We start from the raw sequence: 24,981 nt of genomic DNA, 5'->3' as shown, positions 1-24,981 counted from the left end.
GCTTGCCAAGAGAAATCCTGGTAACGAACAACAGCAAGAGGATCCAAGTTTGATGCAGCATGGAGGAGAGGGAAGGAAGGTAACAAAAAAAGAAAAGGGGAGAACTGAACAGAGAGGGTGTGTCCATATATAAGAATAATAATAATAATGATAATTATGTCATTTATTGGGTACTTACTAAGGGCTAAGCACTGGGATTACATAATGATGGTATTTGTTAAGTGCTTACTATGTGCCAGGCACTGTACTAAGTACTGGGGTGGATACAAGCAAAGTTGGACACAGTCCCTGTCCCATATGGGGCTCAGAGTCTCAGTACCCATCTTACAAATGTGTTAACTGAGGCACAGAGAAGTGAAGTAACTTGCCGAAGGTCACACAGCAGACAACTGGTGGAACCGGGATTAGAATCCACGACCTTCTGACTCCCAGGGCAGTGATCTATCCACTAAACCATGAAGCTTCTCCACACCATAAGTTATCATATTAAACACAGTCCCTGATGCAGATTAAGAATGTGAGCCCCATGTGGGATAGGAAGTGTGTCCAATATGACTAACTTGTGTCTACCCGAGCACTTAGAACAGTGCTTGGCACATAGTAAGGGCTTATCAAGTACCATTATTATTATTATCTGCCCTTCCTGCCTGAGATTGAGCCCCTCGGCTCACGAAATGGCAGCTGCTTGGGTTTCCTGCTGTCGCTCATTCTTCTTTCGTGTCCCATGGGTGATGTGAATGGAATTACAATCAGTGGGAGGTCTGGGTCTCCCGATAATTGGATAAAGTTGGACGTTACAACTTTCTTCGCTTTGATCTGAACTCCTTCCCATCATCAATCATCATCATCAATCGTATTTATTGAGCGCTTACTATGTGCAGAGCTAAGCGCTTGGGAAGTACAAACTGGCAACAATAGAGACAGTCCCTACCCAACAGTGGGCTCACAGTCTAAAAGGGGGAGACAGAGAACAAAACCAAACATACTAACAAAATAAAATAAATAGAAAAGATATGTACAAGTAAAATAAATAAATAAATAAATAGAGTAATAAATATGTACAAACATATATACATATATACAGGTGCTGTGGGGAAGGGAAGGAGGTAAGATGGGGGGGACTCTGTCCTCCCCGATTATCCCGTCACTGTAGACGGCACTACCATCCTTCCCATCTCACAAGCCTGTAATCTTGGCGCTACCCTTGACTCATCTCTCTCATTCAACCCACATATTCAACCCATCGCTAAATTCTGTCAGTTCAGCTTTCACAGCATTGCTAAAATGCGCCCTTTCCTCTCCATTCAAACCGGTACTACGTTAGTCCAAGTGCTTTTCCTATCCTGCCTTGATCCCTCTATCAATCCCCTGGTTGACCTCCCAGCCTCCGGTTTCTCTCCCCACTCCAATCCATACTTCAGTCTGCTGCCCAAAGCATTTTTTTACAATAACTTTCAATTCACGTTTCCCCACTCAAGAACCTCCAGTGGTTGCCCATCCACTCCCACATCAAACAGAAACTCCTTACCATCAGCTCTAAAGCAATCACCTTTCCCCCTCCTACCCCACCTCACTACACTCCTATTACAACCCAATCTACCACTTCGCTCCTCTAATTCCAACCTACTCCCTGTACTTCAAACTCATCTATCTCTGATTTCTCACCCACGTCCTGCCTCTGGCCTGCAATGCCCTCCTTCCTCATATCCAACAGACAATTACTCCCTCCACCTTCAAAGGCTTATTGAAGGCACATCTCCTCCAAGAGACCTTCCCTGACTCCCTTCTATGTCACACCTTACTTTGGTCTCTTTATTCATCTCTCCCTCAGCCCCACAGCACTTATGTACATATCCATAATTTATTTATTTAAATCAATGTCTGTCTCCCCCTCTAGACTGTGAGCTCACTGTGGGCAGGGAATGTGTTTACCAACTCTGTTATACTGTACTCTCCCAAGCGCTTAGTACAGTGCTCTGCACAAGGTAAACATTCAAATATGACTGATGACACACTGGCATGAAAACACAACAATCCACCCCCTCTCCATCTTCAAAGCCTTCCGAAAAATCACAGTTCCGTCAAGAGGCCTTCCCTGACCAAACCTTAATTTTGCCTACTTCCTTTCCCTTCTGTGTCCCCTAGGTATTTGGATCTGTAATTTTTAAACACTTGATATTCACCCTACCCTCAGCCTCACAGCCCTTATTGTACAAATCTTACACATCTCTAATTTATTTTAATGTCTGTCTCCCTCTCTATATTGTAAGCCTCTTGTGGGCAGGGAATGGGTCTACCAACTCCACTGTGCTGTAGTCTCCCAACCTCTTAGTACAGTGCTCTGCACACAGTAAGCACTCAATAAATACCACTGACTGACTGGCATTACAATGTCAGTTTCCTAAGGACATGATGGTTTTCATTACTCAGTTTATTACTCTTTTGTCTATCTGTGCACTACTGAACACTGTATTTCAGTGGGGACTTTTTCAGGTTTGTATTACCAAGGATCATCTTCAAATATACTTAATTTTTCTTTGTGCTGCCTAGACCTAACTACAGTCCTCTTCAGGCTTTATAAAGCTTTGCTGATTCTGCTCAGCAGTTCGTAATCATTTGATGTGCAATTCCAGGCATCAGGTATAGCAGCTCTTGGATGACTGATTCAAGACTTTCCAATAATGCCTGAAGCCTCTGGTGCATCAGAAGCCCTTTCTAATACCATTTTCCAAATCTCCTGCTACACCCTCAGGCATGGCTGAATAAAATAAACCCACTCATGATGGGGAAAATGGCCAGATAAGGAACTTTCTACTTTTTAGCCCAATCAGTCGAATCACTCTGTCAAATGTAATAAAGAAAACTTTTTACCTTTGCAGCTGAAATCCCATATTCCTGGAGAGGTTCGATGGAGTTACTCAATTGTTCGAGAAATGCCGTAGCAGTTAGAGACACTAAAGTAAAAATCGTAGATAACTTTTGTAATATACTGTTTTCATCCTCAAGAAACAGGATTAAAAAAAAATTGCAATTGAGGGTTGCAGGATGAGAATTGGTTTTGTCCCCCCCAACGTTTTTCCCCGACGGAACACAGGTTGAAAGCTATATGTCATCATTTTAAATGCTCATTAGGCATAAATCATAACCGACCTTACGCAAGTGGTGTTCTGCAAGAGTGCTCACAACTATCTCTTTCAAAATGGTTTCTTAACAACCACTTTCATTTTTCGTAGTTACAAGCAGATGTTCAATTAAAAATCTAAGAAGGAACGGGGCTAACATTTTCAATAAGAATGGCATTTTTACGGCACCAGCAACTGATGAGATGGTACAGTAGTTCTGCATAGAGCACAAACTCTTTAAACCAAAACAAAATTAGCATGTCACAAAAGTAAACGGTAAAATACAATCTGAATCTGTGCTAACTGTACAGACTTCACCACCCCAAAATGTGTATTTTCTATGAAAAGTACTTACCACCTTGACTAAAATAAACAAGGGAGGCTTTTCCTGGTTGTAAAGTGCTGAAATATTTCTGAGGAGTTAGCTCCGAAAGAGTACCTGGATTTCTTGCTGTCAACTTGTAAAACATACATGTCAGCACAAAATAGATGCTAGTTACCCATTTATTTAATCTGGATGACATGACTTCACCAGATAAAGATTCAACTGAAGAAATACCTGCAAAAAACAAAATGAAATACTTGAATTTTTCCAGTTAAATGATCATATATGAAATTACTCAAAAAAGCCCTCATGAAACTATATCCTATATAGTCCTCATAAAACTATATTCAATATACTGAATAATCTCTTTGTAGGAGGGAACCTGTGTACCGACTTCGTTAACTGTACTCTCCCAAGCACTTAGTACAGTGGTCTGCACACCATAAGCACTTAATAAATGCCATTGATTGATACAGGATTAATTAAAATCATATACATGACAAAAGAAATCCATCTTCAACCACAAAAATAATAACTACAAATACAAACATTCTATGTTTTGGAAAATGGTTCACCCAAAGGCAGCAATTCTCCTTTTTGGTCTAAAAATAAATGTGTCCAAAGATATAGCATTTAACGGGTTCAATTCTGCAGTTTGTTACAATAAGCAAGATCAGCACTTTATTCAGTTCCTGACAATGTGAAAAAGCTGTCTTTGGCATTAAGCTATTACCGTCGTCAAACTGGTTCAATGTTTAATTCATAAAAATGTCAAGTATTAATCTATTACATATACAATCAGTGCACTACATAAATTCATTTTCTACAATGTTCAAAAAATGGCATGCCATATACCTCCAGGGCACTTCTTCACTGACCAGACCAAAAAAAGTTGATAATAATAAATCTTTCCTTGCAAGAGTATAATATTGATATACTATGGCTAGAAAATGTGACAGTACATTTTTTTTAAATGGTATTTGTTAACCACTTACTATTACCAGGTACTATACTAAGTGCTGGAGCAGATACAAGATAATCAAGTTGGACACAGTCCCTATCCCAACGGGATATATATCATATATGAAATTACTCAAAAAAGCCCTCATGAAACTATATCCTATATAGTCCTCATAAAACTATATTCAATATACTGAATAATCTCTTTGTAGGAGGGAACCTGTGTACCGACTTCGTTAACTGTACTCTCCCAAGCACTAGTACAGTGGTCTGCACACCGTAAGCACTTAATAAATGCCATTGATTGTCTTAATCCATTAATGTCATTAATCCATTAATGCCATTAATGTCTTAATCCCCAGTTTACAGATGAGGTAACAGGCCCAGAGAAATAAAGTGACAAGTGGTCCATTTAGGCCTAAATCAGCAGAAAAGACCTGTTGCTGAATGGGAAGAACTTGTAGATTATCAGGATGATAAAACCATGTAAGGGACACCCACTTAAATTTGAAAGTTGTAGGTTCAAAAAAAAAAAGTAACGTGGCAGCACTTTCCACACACCAGGTTTTCCACAGGACGTGTGACGACTGAAAATATCAATAGGTTCAAAAAGATTTGGATAAATTCACTGAAGGTTCTGGGAGGAAAAAAGTTAAGAGACATTGGGTGGGTTTAGGTAGATTGGTCAACAGGTCTGTGAAGGGTTTCATTAGCGTTATTAACATCCTTAACTCATATATTAACTTATTAACATCCTTAATCATAATGGGGATGATTTCAAGGGGGACATCTGTAAAACTGTTCTTCCAAATATTTTGGGGGGACTTTGCCAGAAACAGAATATTGGTCTGGATGGCCCTGTTGATCTTATCCAGTGTGGCAGTTCTTCTGTTCTCGTGTGCCAATCAAGAGAAGCAGCATGGCTCAGTGGAAAGAGCCCGGGCTTTGGAGTCAGAGGTCATGGGTTCGAATCTCGGCTCCACTACTTAGCTGTGTGACTTTGGGCAAGTCACTTCACTTCTCTGGGCCTCACTTCCCTCATCTGTAAAATGGGGATGAAGACTGTGAGCCCCAGGTGGGACAACCTGATCACCATGTATCCCCCCCCCAGTAGTTAGAACAGTGTTTTGCACATAGTAAGCGCTTAACAAATACCAACATTATTATTATTAACTAGGAAAACACCAGGCCACAAGATATTTCCACCCCTCTTTTCTGAATGCTGGTTTGGACTGAGGGTAACTTCAGGAATTAAGTCTGAACCTGGGAAGACCTAGAAATTTTTTTTAAGGTATTAAGCACTGGAACTTCTTCTTCCTTCTTTCCTCTCCCCCTCGTCCCCCTCTCCATCCCCCCATCTTACCTCCTTCCCTTCCCCACAGCACCTGTATATATGTATATACGGTTGTACATATTTATTACTCTATTTATTTATTCATTTATTTATTTTACTTGTACATTTCTATCCTACTTATTTTATTTTGTTGGTATGTTTGGTTCTGTTCTCTGTCTCCCCCTTTTAGACTGTGAGCCCACTGTTGGGTAGGGACTGTCTCTATGTGATGCCAATTTGTACTTCCCAAGCGCTTAGTACAGTGCTCTGCACATAGTAAGCGCTCAATAAATACGATTGATTGATTGACTGATTGATTGATTGGAACTGTATTAAGCTAATCAGGTTGGTCACAGCCCCTGTCCCACATGGGGCTCACAGTCTGAATCCCCATTTTACAGGTGAGGGAACTGAGGCCCAGAGAAGTGAAGTGACTTGTCCAAGGTCACTTACTCGGCAGATAAGTGGCGAAACCAGGATTAGAACCCAGGTCCTTCGGATTCTCAGGCCGGTGCTCTATCCACAACGCCAGGGAAGACGGGTGCCCCTTTTAGCTCGACATGCAGGTCAGAGCCGACTTCACCCTGTTTACCCCAGCAGTTCTTGACCTGTAGCTAAATTGGGTTTGCTAAGCCATTCCCTCATATACTTCCGTATGACAAGGTACCAGTTTTCTTCACCAGCTCCCTAATGCTAGCAAAGACAAAGGAGATAAAGCCTCTCAAGTCCTCCTCAAAACGTCTCCCCCCCAAAAAAAATAAACACTTCTTGGTTTATCTACTAAACAAATTAGAGGAGTAAGATGTAGCTGAATCAGCAAAGCTTTATAAAGCCTGAAGAGGACTGTAGTTAGGTCTAGGCAGCACAAAGAAAAATTAAATATATTTGAAGATGATCCTTGGTAATACAAACCTGAAAGAGTCCCCACTGAAATACAGTGTTCAGTAGTGCACAGATAGACAAAAAAGTAATAAACTGAGTAATGAAAACCTGCTTTCACTGAACTAGATTCATTAGACTCGTCCAATAAACCGTGCTCGCTGGATTTGGCCAGCTCATCCTGGTTACTCAAAAGGAAGAAATTTTGTTGAACTCTTCCATTTTACACACGATTAAAAGCTCAGTTATCTAGAAAACATGGATTAATGCAGGTCTCGAACACATATATTCCAACTACATGAGTTTTTTCTATTTTAATCAAAAAACAGCTACCTTTATTGAAATGCCTGCTGCTTCCACTGAGAAGCAGCATGGCTCAGTGGAAAGAGCACGGGCTTTGGGGTCAGAGATCATGGGTTCAAATCCCAGCTCGACCAATTATCAGCTGTGTGACTTTGGGCAAGTCACTTAACTTCTCTGGGCCTCAGTTACCTCATCCGTAAAATGGGGATTAAGACTGTGAGCCCCCAGTGGGACAACCTGATCACCCTGTAACCTCCTCAGCGCTTAGAACAGTGCTTTGCACATAGTAGGCGCTTAATAAATGCCATCATCATTATTATTATGTGAACATAAAATGAAAACATTAAGGACAATATTTTCTTCATTTACTTTGGAGATGAAGGCCTGTCATGCCTTAGTTTTTGCCAGTACACAGCAGCACTTCACCCTGCCTGAGTTTCTCACTTATTCTCGTGTCATAAATCAACGTCACCTGAAAATCACACTTAACCTCGGATGGCAAGATAAAAAATCACCAGATGAAATTGTGGAACTGCAACAAAAATCAACTCCCTGGGAGGGGTGCCAACACGATTCTGCGGGAAAGGATGTATGAGGAGAATGAATGACAGCAGGACACCCAAGCGTTGGTTGTGGAACTGAAGCAGATCACACACAAACAAGAAGAGCGGAATAAATGCTTGAGTCAGTCAGTCGCATTTATTGAGTGATTGCTGTGTGCAGAGCACCGTTGGGAGAGGACACTATAACAATATAACAGACATCCCCTGCCCACAATCAATCAATCAATCGTATTTATTGAGCGCTTACTGTGTGCAGAGCACTGTACTAAGCACTTGGGAAGTACAAGTTGGCAACATACAGAGACAGTCCCTACCCAACAGTGGGCTCACAGTCTAGAAGGGGGAGACAGAGAACAAAACCAAACATATTAACAAAATAAAATAAATAGAACAGATATGTACAAGTAAAATAGAGTAAAAAAAAATGTACAAACATCATCATCATCATCATCAATCGTATTTATTGAGCGCTTACTATGTGCAGAGCACTGTACTAAGTGCTTGGGAAGTACAAATTGGCAACATATAGAGACAGTCCCTACCCAACAGTGGGCTCACAGTCTAAAAGGGGGAGACAGAGAACAAAACCAAACATACTTACAAAATAAAATAAATAGAATAGATATGTACAAATAAAATAAATAAATAAATAAATAGAGTAAAAAAAATATGTGCAAACATATATACATATATACAGGTGCTTACAGTCTACGGTGGGGGAGCACTGCATTAGAGATGTAATGGAGCACAGCTTCACACAAGGGGACAGAGCACTCGACCAAAACAGGATGATCATATGTATATGATATATACAGGATGTGTATATGTTTGTACATATTTGTTACTCCATTTATTTATTTATTTTACTTGTACATATCTATTCTATTTATTTTATTTTGTTAGCATGTTTGGTTTTGTTCTCTGTCTCCCCCTTTTAGACTGTGAGCCCACTGTTGGGTAGGGACTGTCTCTATATGTTGCCAACTTGTACTTCCCAAGCGCTTAGTACAGTGTTCTGCACACAGTAAGCGCTCAATAAATACGATTGATGATGATGATGATGATCAGTCTGGTTTACCTCAATCAGAAGCAGGAGTTGTTCTGGGCTCAGACATCAGAAACACCAGGAGACAAAGAGGCAAGTTCAAATACGGCAGAAGTCCCCGCGGGTAAGCTCCTTACGGGCAGGGAACAGGTCTGCTAACTCTATTGTGTTGTACTCTCCCAAGCGCTTAGGACAGTGCTCTGCACACAGTAAGAAGTCATTGAATGAACTGGAAAATGCAGCAGGGTAGCAAAGAGATTTTTAAAATGTGAGCCCTGTGGAATGGATTATCATTGGTATGGAGATTTTTTTTTAAATGGCATTTATTAAGTGCTTACTATGTGCCAAGCACTGTTCTAAGCGCTGGGGAGGTTACAAGGTGATCAGGTTGTCCCACTGGGGGCTCACAGTCTTAATCCCCATTTTACAGATGAGGTAACTGAGGCCCAGAGAATAATAATCATAATAATGATGATGGTATTGGTTAAGCTTTTAGACTGTGAGCCCACTGTTGGGTAGGGACTGTCTCTATGTGTTGCCAATTTGTACTTCCCAAGCGCTTAGTACAGTGCTCTGCACATAGTAAGTGCTCAATAAATACGATTGATTGATTGATTGATTAAGCGCTCACTATGTGCAAAGCACTGTTCTAAGCACTGGGGAGGTTACAAGGTGATCAGGTTGTCCCACGGGGGGCTCACACTTTTAATCCCCATTTTTACAGGTGAGGGAACTGAGGCCCAGAGAAGTGAAGTGACTTGCCCAAAGTCACAAAGCTGACAAATGGCAGAGCCGGGATTCAAACCCATGACCTCTGACTCCAAAGCCCGTGCTCTTTCCACTAAGCCACGCCGCTTCCCAATTTTTTCCAAACCACCCCCCTATCCAAAGAGGGCCTTATATCAGTCATCCCCAGATAGAAAGGACAGTTTTCGGGGGTTTTTTTTAAATGGGATTTATTAAATGCTTACTATGAGCAAGGCACTGTTCCAAGGGCTGGGGTAGATACAAGCTAATCAGGTTGGACACAGCCCATGACCCACATGGGGGTCCCGGGCTTAATCCCCATTTTACAGATGAGGTCACTGAGGGTCACGGAAGTAAAGTGACTTCCCCAGGGTCACAACGCAGACAAATGGAGGACCTGGGACTAGAACCAATGTCTTTTTGACTCCAGGCCCGGGCTCTATCCATTAGGCTGTGTTGCTTCCTCACCGTTTGCTCTGCCCCTCCCTCTCACTGTCGACGAGGCCATGGGACACAGTGTCCCCTGCCCAATCCCCGTCTCCTCCATGACTGACGCCAAAGTTGAGGACACCCACCAGAAGCCTCCTCCGGAGCCGGTGGTCACATCTGGGAAACCTCGACGGGATTCAGGGCCGGCAGAGTTGGTGGGATTCGGCTCGATCCTGACCGCCCGATTTTCGGCCCGCCCCTGCTGAAAATGGAAATTATTCAGTCGTATTCATTGAGCGCTTACTGTGTGCAGAGCACTGTACTAAGCACTTGGTAAGTACAACTCGGCAACATATATTCTGTGCGAGAAGCAGCGTGGCTCAACGGAAAGAGCCCGGGCTTTGGAGTCAGAGGTCATGGGTTCAAATCCCAGCTCCGCCACTGGTCAGCTGTGTGACTTTGGGCAAGTCACTTCACTTCTCTGGGCCTCAGTTACCTCATCTGGAAAATGGGGATTGACTGTCAGCCGCCCGTGGGACAACCTGATCGCCTTTTGTAACCTCTCCAGCGCTTAGAACAGTGCTTTGCACATACTAAGCGCTTAATAAATGCCATCATCATCATCATCATCACATAGAGACGCGGCCGCTACCCGACAGCAGGCTCACAGTCTAGAAGTGGGGGGGGGAGAGGCAGAAAACAAAACAAAACATATTAACAAAATACAATAAATAGTATAAATATGTACAAAGTAAATAAATACATACATCCAGTGAGATCAGGTTTCAAGTGGGCTATCCCCTATTTTCATTTTAATATGATGAAAGGCACAAACTTGATGAAAGGCACGAACGGCGCATAACGGCTTTAATAAAATTCAGCTCTCCACAATATTTGGGCAACGGCAAAATTGAAAGGTTAACGGCATGGTGAAATGTTTACTTTCCCGGTCTTGTAGTCGCAATTCAGGTACTCCAGGACACCTTAAAGTCATTTAAATCCATTAACGGGGAATTAGGTCAACATTCATTGAGCCCACTGAATTTTTCTGAAGTACATGAGGGTTAAAAGAAAGAGGCATTAATTGTTTTCTGGAAGTTTCCAGAGGTACCGAGGTAGGAAAGAAGGGAAGTACATGAGGGTTAAAAGAAAGAGGCATTAATTGTTTTCTGGAAGTTTCCAGAGGTACCGAGGCTAGACGTTCAAAAATGGAAGTTCAAGTAAATGCCCTACGATTCGTCACTAGTGCAACGTGGGGATATGTCTGCTTACTGTTATATTGTACTTTCCCAACCACTTAGTACAATGTCCTGCACAAAGTAAGTGCTCAATAAATACGACTGAATAGATAGGAAGTCCTGAATGGGTTACAAATGGCCAAGCGGTATCTCTGTGGCAACAGAAGCAAGTTCTTACTACAACTTCCAAACCCTGAAAGTATCCAAAGGCCAGTTAAACCTGACTACTGGGCTGTAGAGATTCAACAGACCATTCAAAACAGTCCATTCAAACAGTACAACCTAATTCTGCTTATAACAAAAATTATAATATTGAAAACCATTTTCAAAAAATAAAGTATAACACTGCACTCTTTTCAGAAAGAGTTTCTCGAAAGACTGGAAGGAGCTTAGACTTAATTACCTAACTGATGTTTGGAAGAAGCATGACAAGCAGCCGTGGCCTAGGCGCCTGAAGGATCTGGGTTCTAAAGCCAGATCCACCACTTTTCTGCAGTATGACCTTGGGCAAGTCACTTCCCTTCTCTATGCATCAGTTACTTCATCTGTAAAATGGACATTAAGACTGTGAGCCCTTTATGTGTCTAACCAGATTAACTTGTATCCTCCCTTATGCTTAGTACAGTGCACGGCACTTGGTAAGCACTTAGCAAACCCCACTTAAAAAAAGAGCGAACAATAACTACTAAAGCCCTTCCTAAACGCTTAGTACAGTGTTCTGCACACAGTAAGCACTCAATAAATATGACTGAATGAATATTTTTCTCGTACTTTCAACCTGGATCCCCAACGATATATGGCAGAGTTCAAGGAATATTTTTTTAAAAAGCTAATCTCTTATTAAAATCAACCCTAGTTCGGTCTCAGGGTCTAGAAACTGAAAGTCTGATTTTCTAAAATTAAAATGCTGTTTTAATCTCAAATATGATAATTCAGGGAGGAAACATGGAACAGGAAGTTGGGCTTTGTTAGACTGAGGGAATGGCAAAGACTTGTCCTAAAACACTAATATGCCGGACATACATCATCATCAATCGTATTTATTGAGCGCTTACTATGTGCAGAGCACAGTACTAAGCACTTGGGAACTACAAATTGGCAACATATAGAGACAGTCCCTACCCAACAGTGGGCTCACAGTCTAAAAGGGGGAGACAGAGAACAAAACCAAACATACTAACAAAATAAAATAAATAGGATAGATATGTACAAGTAAAATAAATAAATAAATAACATACAGAAGTACTAACATTTTCAAAGTTATTCAAAAACTTCTTTGGGGCAGCAGGGAAAATATGTAATCATTTTCTTAGTTTTTAAAATGCAACCACGCTTTTAGGTAAAAAAAAAAAAAGGGGGGGGGGGAGAGACAAAGTTTCGGGTCCTCATAGCATCAGAGCAGGAAGGAACATCAAGGGTATCTGCTAAAATTAACCAAGAAAAGCGGTTATGCACATTTTTCTTAAAATCCTCCTGAGATGTAGACATCACAGCCTCCCTTGGTAACTCATTACAGGGTTTTATCATCCTGATAATCTACAAGTTCCTCCCATTCCGTAACAGGTCTTTCCTTCTGACTTGGGCCTAGACGACTTTCTGTCCACTGAACATTATTTCTATAATCTGTTTTTTCTTCCTACCCCTCTCCCCATCTTCAGAGCCTTCCCCTATTAAACTCTCTTCTAATCCCGGCTCTGCCACTTGTCTGCTGTGTGACCTTAGGCTCTTCATGTAACTTCTCTGTGCCTCAGTTACCTCACCTGTAAAATAGGGATTAAGACTGTGAGCCCCATGTGGGACAACGTGATTACCTTGTATCTACCCCAGTGCCTAGAACAGTGCTTGGCATGTAGTGAGCACTTAAAAAATACGATTATTATTATTATTATTTATTTAGATTGTCTCCATCTTCCTCTAGACTGTAAGCTCCTTTGTAAGGGAACAGGCCTACCTACTCCGACGTCCTTACTACAATGTTTTTAGGTAAAAGAGACAAAGCTAAGAGCTCTACCATAGATTTTTGTGATGTAACCAAAGGGCAGATGTTCTCTTTCCCAATACGGAAAATCTTACTTTGGTATCACAGTTTTGGATTTACAAAACATTTTTCTCTCAAGAGTTCATAGATTGACATTTGAACAAAATGTCTCCCCCTTCTAGACTATGAGCCCGTTGTTGGGGAGGGACCGTCTATGTTGCCTATTTGTACTTCCCAAGCGCTTAATAGGGTGTTCTGCACACAGTAAGCGCTCAATACGACTGAATGAATGAACAAAATTCTGGTGTTTACTACAGTGCTCTGCATTTGTTCTATTGAATCACAATCCTGTTTTTTACAGGGCCATTCTTCCAACTTCTCGCTACATTAATTTGAATTTTTCTCCAATCAGCCAGAGATTTAGCAACCCCACCCACTTGAGTATTTTCTGAAAATGTAATTTATATCATTTATATTAATGTCCATCTCCCCCTCTGCTCGTTGTGGGCACTGATTCATTTATTCAATCGTATTTATTGAGCGCTTACTGTGTGCAGAGCACTGTAGGGAATGTGTCTTTTATACCGTGGTATTGTACTCTCCCAAGTGCTTAATACGGTGTTCTGCACACAGTAAGCGCTCAATACGACTGAATCATCATCATCATCAATCGTATTTATTGAGCGCTTACTATGTGCAGAGCACTGTACTAAGCGCTTGGGAAGTACAAATTGGCAACAAATAATGAATGATTCTATTGAATCGCAATCCTGTTTTTTACAGGGCCATTCTTCCAACTTCTCGCTACATTAATTTGAATCTTTCTCCAATCATCCAGAGATTTGGCAACCCCACCCACTTGAGTATTTTCTGAAAATGTAATTTATATCATTTATATTAATGTCCGTCTCCCCCTCTGCTCGTTGTGGGCACTGATTCATTTATTCAATCGTATTTATTGAGCGCCTACTGTGTGCAGAGCACTGTAGGGAATGTGTCTTTTATACCGTGGTATTGTACTCTCCCAAGTGCTTAATACAGTGTTCTGCACACAGTAAGCGCTCAATACGACTGAATGAATGAACAAAATTCTGGTGTTTACTACAGTGCTCTGCATTTGTTCTACTAAATCGCAATCCTGTTTTTTTTTTACAGGGCCATTCTTCCAACTTCTCGCTACATTAATTTGAATCTTTCTCCAATCATCCAGAGATTTGGCAACCCCACCCACTTGAGTATTTTCTGAAAATGTAATTTTATATCATTTATATTAATGTCCGTCTCCCCCTCTGCTCGTTGTGGGCACTGATTCATTTATTCGATCGCATTTATTGAGCGCTTACTGTGTGCAGAGCACTGTAGGGAATGTGTCTTTTATACCGTGGTATTGTACTCTCCCAAGTGCTTAATACGGTGTTCTGCACACAGTAAGCGCTCAATAAATAGGACTGACTGGCTTTCAATTCCTTCATCTAAAGCATCTATATTGAATCAGGACCAAATATGCTCCTCAAAAACATTCCTTTTGATGAGCAGTCCTCGACCAAAACCGTCAAGATCAAACTCTCTCTAATTACATCATCAGAGAAGAAAGTTAAACTTCTTTTTACAAGGAAGCTCGTTACGGGCAGGGAATGGACCCGTTAATTCTGTTGTACTGTCCTCTCCCAAGCACTTAGTACAGTGCTCCGCACATAATAAAGCAGCGTGGCTCAGTGGAAAGAGCCCAGGCTTGGAGGTCAGAGGTCATGGGTTCAAATCCAGGCTCTGCCGCTTGTCAGCTGTGTGGCTTGGGCAAGTCACTTCACTTCTCTGTGCCTCAGTTCCCTCATCTGTAAAATGGGGATGAGGGCTGTGAGCCCCACGTGGGACAACCTGATCACCTTGAATCCCCCCCGGCGCTTAGAACATTGCTTCGCACATAGTAAGCGCTTAACAAATACCATCATTATTATTATTATAGTAAGCACTTAAATACCATTATTAATTTTTAAGACTGTGATCCCGTGGGACAACCTGATCACCTTGTATCCTCCCTAGAACTTAGAACAGTGCTGTGCACATAGTAAGCATTTAACAAATAATAATAATAATAATAATAATGGCATTTGTTAAGCGCTTACTATGTGCTAAGCGCTGCGGGGGGATACAATGTGATCAGGTTGTCCCACGTGGGGCTCACAATCTTAATCTCCATTTTTACAGATGAGGGAACTGAGGCTCAGGGAAGTTAACTGACTTGCCCAAGGTCACATAGCAGACTTGTGGTGGAGCCAGGATTCGAACCCCTGACCTCTGACTCCAAAGCCCGGGCTCTTTCCACTGAGCCACGCTGCTTCTCTAATATAGTAAGCGTTCAATAAACTTCACTGACTCTTATCTGCCCTGCTGAATGATGAATTTGTCCCGCAGTATGCTCAGTCATTCATTCCTTCATTCAATCGTATTTACTGAGTGCTTACTAGGGGCAGAGCACTGTACTAGGCGCTTCGAAAGTACAATTTGGCAACAGATAGAGACCATCCCTCCCCAACAACGGGCTCACAGTCTAGAAGTGGGGGGACAGACAACAAAACAAGTAGACAGGCATCGGTGCAAATAAATAGAATTATAGATACATACACATCATTAATAAAATAAATTCATTCATTCAATCGTATTTATTGAGCGCTTACTGTGTGCAGAGCACTGGACTAAGCGCTTGGAAAGTCCCATTCAGCAACAGAGGCAATCCCTGCCCAACAACGGGCTCACAGTCTAGAAGGGGGGAGACAGACAACAAAACAGTTGACAGGCGGCAATGTAAATGCAAACATCATTAATAAAATTAATTCATTCAGTCAATCGTATTTATTGAGCGCTTACTGTGTGCAGAGCACTGGACTAAGCTCTTGGAAAGTCCAATTCAGCAATAAAGAGAGCCAATCCCTGCCCCACAACGGGCTCACAGTCTAGACAACAAAACAAGTAGACAGGTGTCAATGTAAATACATACACATCATTAAGAAAATAAATGCCTTTAGTCAATCGTATCTATTGAGCGCTTACTATGTGCAAAGCACTGGACTAAGCGCTTGGAAAGTCCAATTCAGCAATAAAGAGAGCCAATCCCTGCCCGACAACGGGCTCACACTCTAGACAACAAAACAAGTAGACAGGCATCAATGTAAATACACACGCATCATTAAGAAAATAAATTCCTTCAGTCAATCGTATCTATTGAGCGCTTACTGTGTGCAGAGCACTGGACTAAGCGCTTGGAAAGTCCAATTTGGCAATAAAGAGAGCCAATCCCTGCCCCACAACGGGCTCACAGTCTAAACAACAAAACAAGTAGACAGGCATCAATGTAAATACATACACATCATTAAGAAAATAAATTCCTTCAGTCAATCGTATCTATTGAGCGCTTACTGTGTGCAGAGCACTGGACTAAGCGCTTGGAAAGTCCAATTTGGCAATAAAGAGAGCCAATCCCTGCCCAACAACGGGCTCACAGTCTAGACAACAAAACAAGTCGACAGCCTTCAATGTAAATACATACACATCATTAAAAAAATAAATTCCTTCAGTCAATCGTATCTATTGAGCGCTTACTGTGTGCAGAGCACTGGACTAAGCGCTTGGAAAGTCCAATTCAGCAATAAAGAGAGCCAATCCCTGCCCGACAACGGGCTCACACTCTAGACAACAAAACAAGTACACAGGCGTCAATGTACACACATACACATCATTAAGAAAATAAATTCCTTCAGTCAATCGTATCTATTGAGCGCTTACTGTGTGCGGAGCACTGGACTAAGCGCTTGGAAAGTCCAATTCAGCAATAGAGTCAATCCCTGCCCGACAACGGGCTCACACTCTAGACAACAAAACAAGTAGACAGGCATCAATGTAAATACATACACATCATTAAGAAAATAAATTCCTTCACTCAATCATATCTATTGAGCACTTACTGTGTGCAGAGCACTGGAGTAAGCGCTTGGAAAGTCCAATTTGGCAATAAAGAGAGCCAATCCCTGCCCAACAACGGGCTCACAGTCTAGACAACAAAACAAGTCGACAGCCTTCAATGTAAATACATACACATCATTAAAAAAATAAATTCCTTCAGTCAATCGTATCTATTGAGCGCTTACTGTGTGCAGAGCACTGGACTAAGCGCTTGGAAAGTCCAATTCAGCAATAAAGAGAGTCAATCCCTGCCCGACAACGGGCTCACACTCTAGACAACAAAACAAGTACACAGGCATCAATGTAAATACATACACATCATTAAGAAAATAAATTCCTTCACTCAGTCGTATCTATTGAGCGCTTACTGTGTGCAGAGCACTGGACTAAGCGCTTGGAAAGTCCAATTTGGCAATAAAGAGAGCCAATCCCTGCCCAACAACGGGCTCACAGTCTAGACAACAAAACAAGTCGACAGGCGTCAATGTAAATACATACACATCATTAAAAAAATAAATTCCTTCAGTCAATCGTATCTATGAGCGCTTACTGTGTGCAGAGCACTGGACTAAGCGCTTGGAAAGTCCAATTCAGCAATAAAGAGAGCCAATCCCTGCCCGACAACGGGCTCACAGTCTAGACAACAAAACAAGTACACAGGCGTCAATGTACACACATACACATCATTAAGAAAATAAATTCCTTCAGTCAATCGTATCTATTGAGCGCTTACTGTGTGCGGAGCACTGGACTAAGCGCTTGGAAAGTCCAATTCAGCAATAGAGTCAATCCCTGCCCGACAACGGGCTCACACTCTAGACAACAAAACAAGTAGACAGGCATCAATGTAAATACATACACATCATTAAGAAAATAAATTCCTTCACTCAATCATATCTATTGAGCACTTACTGTGTGCAGAGCACTGGACTAAGCGCTTGGAAAGTCCAATTTGGCAATAAAGAGAGCCAATCCCTGCCCAACAACGGGCTCACAGTCTAGACAACAAAACAAGTCGACAGCCTTCAATGTAAATACATACACATCATTAAAAAAATAAATTCCTTCAGTCAATCGTATCTATTGAGCGCTTACTGTGTGCAGAGCACTGGACTAAGCGCTTGGAAAGTCCAATTCAGCAATAAAGAGAGCCAATCCCTGCCCGACAACGGGCTCACAGTCTAGACAACAAAACAAGTACACAGGCGTCAATGTACACACATACACATCATTAAGAAAATAAATTCCTTCAGTCAATCGTATCTATTGAGCACTTACTGTGTGCGGAGCACTGGACTAAGCGCTTGGAAAGTCCAATTCAGCAATAGAGTCAATCCCTGCCCGACAACGGGCTCACACCCTAGACAACAAAACAAGTAGACAGGCATCAATGTAAATACATACACATCATTAAGAAAATAAATTCCTTCACTCAATCATATCTATTGAGCACTTACTGTGTGCAGAGCACTGGACTAAGCGCTTGGAAAGTCCAATTTGGCAATAAAGAGAGCCAATCTCTGCCCAACAACAGGCTCACAGTCTAGACAACAAAACAAGTAGACAGGCGTCAATGTAAATACATACACATCATTAAAAAAATAAATTCCTTCAGTCAATCGTATCTATGAGCGCTTACTGTGTGCAGAGCACTGGACTAAGCGCTTGGAAAGTCCAATTCAGCAATAAAGAGAGCCAATCCCTGCCCGACAACGGGCTCACAGTCTAGACAACAAAACAAGTACACAGGCGTCAATGTACACACATACACATCATTAAGAAAATAAATTCCTTCAGTCAATCGTATCTATTGAGCGCTTACTGTGTGCGGAGCACTGGACTAAGCGCTTGGAAAGTCCAATTCAGCAATAGAGTCAATCCCTGCCCGACAATGGGCTCACACTCTAGACAACAAAACAAGTAGACAGGCATCAATGTAAATACATACACATCATTAAGAAAATAAATTCCTTCACTCAATCATATCTATTGAGCACTTACTGTGTGCAGAGCACTGGACTAAGCGCTTGGAAAGGCCAATTCAGCAATAAGAGAGCCAATCTCTGCCCAACAACAGGCTCACAGTCTAGACAACAAAACAAGTAGACAGGCGTCAATGTAAATACATACACATCATTAAGAAAATAAATTCCTTCAATCATATCTATTGAGCGCTTACTGTGTGCAGAGCACTGGACTAAGCGCTTGGAAAGTCCCAATCCCTGCCCAACAAGGCGGTCACGGTCTAGAAGAATAGAATAAAATAATAAATATGTACATATAGACCTAAAATAAATTCCTTCAGTCAATCGTATCTATTGAGCGCTTACTGTGTGCAGAGCACTGGACTAAGCGCTTGGAAAGTCCAATTCAGCAATAGAGCCAAACCCTGTCTAACAAGGTGGTCACGGTCTAGAATAGAATAAAATGATAAATATGTACATATAGACATATACAGAAGACACAGTCTTCTAGACTGTGAGCCCACTGTTGGGTAGGGACCGTCTCTATATGTTGCCAACTTGGACTTCCCAAGCGCTTAGTACAGTGCTCTGCACACAGTAAGCGCTCAATAAATACGATTGAATGAATGAATAAATAAGCGACATATAAGACATAAGACATATAAACATATATACATGAAAGCTCTTGGTACAGTGCTCTGCACACAGTAAGCGCTCAATAAATACGATTGAATGAATGAATGAATAAGCGACATATAAGACATATAAACATATATACATAAAAGCGCTTAGTACAGTGCTCTGCACACAGTAAGCACTCAATACGACTGAATGAATGAATACGCGACATATAAGACATTAGGCATATACAGTAAGCGCTCAATAAATACGATTGAATGAATGAATAAGCGACATAAGACATAAGGCATAAGCATATATACATAAAAGCGCTTAGTACAGTGCTCTGCACACAGTAAGCGCTCAATAAAAGCGATTGAATGAGTGAATGATCAATCAATCAATCGTATTTATTGAGCGCTTACTGTGTGCAGAGCACTGTACTAAGCGCTTGGGAAGTACAAGCTGGCAACATATAGAGACAGTCCCTACCCAACAGTGGAATAAGCGACATACAAGACATATGAACATATATACATAAAAGCGCTTAGTACAGTGCTCTGCACACAGTAAGCTCTCAATAAATACGATTGAATGAATAAGCGACATATGACATATAAACATATATACACAAAAGCGCTTAGTACAGTGGTCTACACACAGTAAGCGCTCAATAAATGCGATTGAATGAATGAATAAGCGACATGTAAGACAAACATATATACATAAAAGCGATTAGTACAGTGCTCTGCACACAGTAAGCGCTCAATAAATACGACTGAATGAATGAATACGCGACATATAAGACATAAGGCATATACAGTAAGCGTTCAATAAATACGATTGAATGAATGAATGAATGAAGCGACATACAAGACATAAGGCAGATAAGCATACATTCATAAAAGCGCTTAGTACAGTGCTCTGCACACAGTAAGCGCTCAATAAATACGACTGAATGAATGAATAATCAATCAATCAATCGTATTTATTGAGCACTTACTGTGTGCAGAGCACTGTACTAAGCGCTTGGGAAGTACAAGCTGGCAACATATAGAGACAGTCCCTACCCAACAGTGGAATAAGCGACATATAAACATATATACATAAAAGCGCTTAGTACAGTGCTCTGCACACAGTAAGCACACAATAAATACGATTGAATGAATGAATAAGCGACATATAAGACATATAAACATATATACATAAAAGCGCTTAGTACAGTGCTCTGCACACAGTAAGCACTCAATATGGTTGAATGAATGAATACGCGACATAAGACATAAACATATATACATAAAAGCGCTTAGTACAGTGCTCTGCACACAGTAAGCGCTCAATAAATACGATTGAATGAATGAATAAGCGACATATAAGACATACATACACAAAAGCGCTTAGTCCAGTGCTCTGCACACAGTAATTGCTCAATAAATGCGACTGAATGAATGAATAAGCGACATATAAGACATATAAACATATATACATAAAAGCGCTTAGTACAGTGCTCTGCACACAGTAAGCGCTCAATAAATACGATTGAATGAATGAATAAGCGACATATATACACAAAAGCGCTTAGTCCAGTGCTCTGCACATAGTAAGCGCTCAATACGATTGAATGAATGAATGAATACGCGACATATAAGGCATAAGGCACATGCACTAAGCGCTCAATAAATACGAATGAATGAATACGTGACATACAAGACATAAGGCATATAAGCATATATACATAAAAGCGCTTAGTACAGTGCTCTGCACACAGTAAGCGCTCAATAAATGATTGAATGAATGAATAAGCGACATATAAGACATAAACATATATACATAAAAGCACTTAGTGCAGTGCTCTGCACACAGTAAGCGCTCAATAAATACGATTGAATGAATGAATAGGCGACATATAAGACATATATACATAAAAGCGCTTAGTACAGTGCTCTGCACACAGTAAGCGCTCAATAAATACGATTGAATGAATGAATAGGCGACATATAAGACATATATACATAAAAGCGCTTAGTACAGTGCTCTGCACACAGTAAGCGCTCAGTAAATACGACTGAATGAACAGACACAAGATAACGCTCAGCACAGCGCCTGGCACCTAGTAGCGCTTAACAAATATGATTAAATTTTTTAAAAAATAGAGTCTGTAGGGCCGTGAGGTAGATTGGCACCCCTGGGCCTGCTCAGCCCTTGGCCCACCAAGCCCTCAGGCCTTGGAGGGGACCAAAGCGATGCCTCTCCGGGGCGGGAGGATGAGAAAAGACGGGTTTTGGAGCCGTCCACGTGATAAAATGAAATAAAATAAAATAAAAGAAGACTCACCTGCCAATAAATACGACTGAATGAACGAATGCCAAGGACCGGCGGAGGGAAGGGGAGGTGGGGCTGGTTTAGGCAACGGCCTCCAGGAGGAGGGGATGCGGGAGAGGGGCGGTTGCACCCGCCTGTGCATGCACGAGCAGGCACCGTGCACCAGCATGCACCATGCACCATGCATCAGCATGCACCGTGCAACGTGCAGCGAGCCCGGGCAAAGGGCGCGCGCGCGCGCCCCCGCAGCATCCGAAGCAAAATAACCCCCTCTCGTGGCTCCGCCCCCTCCTCCACGTGCTCCTGCTCCGACTAACCGCTAGCCAATGGGGAGGCCTGAGGGCGGGGCTCCCCAGCCAATGAGGAGCGCCCCCGGCCTGACAAACGGAGAAGAGGCCCCCTCCCGCGTCCCCGCCGAGCCGGGCGCTCGTCCAATCGGCGTCCGAGAGAGCGGGGGGGCGGGCGGCGTCGACCAATGGGGGCGCGGGGGGGCAGATTGACGTCCCCGGTGGCCTATGGGAGTCCGAGGGCGGTGCGCGGGCGCGGGCCAATGGGGGCGAGGCCGGGGTGCGAAGCGAGCGCCTCAAATGCCGGGGCTCCTCAGCTGATTGTCTCCGGCCGGCGGAGGGGGAGTGGGGGCGGCCACGACGGTCCGTCGGCTCGGGAGCGGGGGAGGCGCCCATCCGTCCTAAGCGCTTGGGAAGTACAAATTGTCAACTTACAGAGACAGTCCCTACCCAGCAGTGGGCTCACAGTCTAAAGGATATATACATAAAAACATCTATACATAAAAGCGCTTAGTGCAGTGCTCTGCACACAGTAAGCGCTCAGTAAGTACGACTGAATGAACAGACACAAGCGAACGCTCAGCACAGCGCCTGGCACCTAGTAGCGCTTAGCAAATATGATTAATTTAAAAATAAAAAAATAGAGTCTGTAGAGCCGTGAGGTAGATTGGCACCCCTGGGCCTGCTCAGGCCTTGGAGGGGACCAAAGAGATGCCTCTCCGGGGCGGGAGGATGAAAAAAGACGGGTTTTGGAGCCGTCCACGTGATAAAATAAAATAAAATAAATAAAGTAAAACAAAATAAAAGAAGACTCACCTGCCAATAAATACGACTGAATGAATGAATGCCAAGGACCGGCGGAGGGAAGGGGAGGTGGGGCTGGTTTAGGCAACGGCCTCCAGGAGGACGGGATCCGGGAGAGAGGCGGTTGCACCCTCCTGTGCATGCACGTGCATGCACCGTGCAGCAACATGCAGCATGCACCATGCACCAGCATGCAACGTGCAGCGAGCCCGGGCAAGGCGCGCGCGCGCGCGCCCCCGCAGCATCCGAAGCAAAAAACACCCCCCCTCGTGGCTCCGCCCCCTCCTCCACGTGCTCCTGCTCCGACGACCCGCCAGCCAATGGGGAGTCCGGAGGGCGGGGCTCCCCAGCCAATGAGGAGCGCCCCCGGCCTGACAAACGGAGAAGCGGTCCCCACCCCCGTCCCCGCCGAGCCGGGCGCTCGTCCAATCGGCGTCCGAGAGAGCGGGGGGGGCGGGCGGCGTCGACCAATGGGGGCGCGGGGAGGGTAGATTGACGTCCCCGGGGGCCTATGGGCGTCCGAGGGCGGTGCGCGGGCGCGGGCCAATGGGGGCGAGGCCGGGGTGCGAAGCGAGCGCCTCAAATGCGGGGGCTCCTCAGCTGATTGTCTGCGGCCGGCGGAGGGGGCGCGGGGGGCGGCCACGGCGGTCCGTCGCGTCGGGGGCGGGGGAGGCGCCCATCCGTCCTAAGCGCTTGGGAAGTACAAATTGTCAACTTATAGAGACAGTCCCTACCCAGCAGTGGGCTCACAGTCTAAAGGATATATACATAAAAACATCTATACATAAAAGCGCTTAGTGCAGTGCTCTGCACACAATAAGCGCTCAATAAATACGACTGAATGAACAGACACACGAGAACGCTCAGCACAGCGCCTGGCACCGAGTAGCGCTTAACAAATATGATTAAATTTTTTTAAAAAAAATAGAGTCTGTAAAGCCATGAGGTAGATTGGCACCCCTGGGCCTGCTCGGGCCTTGGAGGGGACCAAAGCGATGCCTCTCCGGGGCGGGAGGCTGCAAAAAGACGGGTTTTGGAGCCGTCCACGTGATAAAATAAAATAAAATAAAAGAAGACTCACCTGCCAATAAATACGATTGAATAAACGAATGCCAAGGACCGGCGGAGGGAAGGGGAGGTGGGGCTGGTTTAGGCAACGGCCTCCAGGAGGAGGGGATGCGGGAGAGGGGCGGTTGCACCCGCCTGTGCATGCACGAGCATGCACCATGCACCAGCATGCACCGTGCAGCGAGCCCGGGCAAGGCGCGCGCGCCCCCGCAGCATCCGAAGCAAAAAAAAACCCCCCTCGTGGCTCCGCCCCCTCCTCCACGTGCTCCTGCTCCGACGACCCGCCAGCCAATGGGGAGTCCGGAGGGCGGGGCTCCCCAGCCAATGAGGAGCGCCCCCGGCCCGACAAACGGAGAAGCGGTCCCCACCCCCGTCCCCGCCGAGCCGGGCGCTCGTCCAATCGGCGTCCGAGAGAGCGGGGGGGCGGGCGGCGCCGACCAATGGGGGCGCGGGGAGGGGAGATTGACGTCCCCGGTGGCCTATGGGCGTCCGAGGGCGGTGCGCGGGCGCGGGCCAATGGGGGCGAGGCCGGGGTGCGAAGCGAGCGCCTCAAATGCCGGGGCTCCTCAGCTGATTGTCTGCGGCCGGCGGAGGGGGCGCGGGGGGCGGTCACGGCGGTCCGTCGCCTCGGGGGCGGGGGAGGCGCCCATCCGTCCTAAGCGCTTGGGAAGTACAAATTGTCAACTTACAGAGACAGTCCCTACCCAGCAGTGGGCTCACAGTCTAAAGGAGATATACATAAAAACATATATACATAAAAGCGCTTAGTGCAGTGCTTTGCACACAGTAAGCGCTCAGTAAATACGACTGAATGAACAGACACAAGCGAACGCTCAGCACAGCGCCTGGCAACTAGTAGCGCTTAGCAAATATGATTAATTAAAAAAAAAATAGAGTCTGTAGAGCCGTGAGGTAGATTGGCACCCCTGGGCCTGCTCAGGCCTTGGAGGGGACCAAAGCGATGCCTCTCCGGGGCGGGAGGCTGAAAAAAGACGGGTTTTGGAGCAGTCCACGTGATAAAATAAAATAAAATAAAATA

At 43.9% G+C, this 24,981-nt stretch overlaps 1 protein-coding gene across 5 annotated transcripts in view; it reads right to left on the bottom strand.

Annotated features, from left to right (window-relative positions):
• The window catches only part of TXNDC16 (thioredoxin domain containing 16), a 68,697-nt gene that overhangs the window by 43,651 nt on the left and 65 nt on the right, over positions 1-24,981 (bottom strand). Inside the window, exons 1-4 of one of the 5 annotated variants that reach the window (XM_038756825.1) lie at positions 21,796-21,835; positions 9,853-9,968; positions 3,478-3,681; positions 2,872-2,954 (exon numbers count right to left, since the gene is read on the bottom strand). In XM_038756825.1, coding sequence (XP_038612753.1) covers positions 2,872-2,954; positions 3,478-3,646 — 252 coding nt within the window. In that variant the 5' untranslated portion in view covers positions 3,647-3,681; positions 9,853-9,968; positions 21,796-21,835. Of the gene's footprint in view, positions 1-2,871; positions 2,955-3,477; positions 3,682-9,852; positions 9,969-21,795; positions 21,927-24,981 lie in introns of those variants that run through there. The other 4 variants (XM_038756824.1, XM_038756826.1, XM_038756823.1 and 1 more) reach the window with 4 other exon arrangements.

This window comes from Tachyglossus aculeatus, chromosome 14 (genome assembly GCF_015852505.1).
Source record: "Tachyglossus aculeatus isolate mTacAcu1 chromosome 14, mTacAcu1.pri, whole genome shotgun sequence".
Classification (NCBI taxonomy): domain Eukaryota; kingdom Metazoa; phylum Chordata; class Mammalia; order Monotremata; family Tachyglossidae; genus Tachyglossus; species Tachyglossus aculeatus.
Note: the sequence above shows the minus strand (reverse complement) of the source record. Positions and strands in the feature narration are given on the sequence as shown.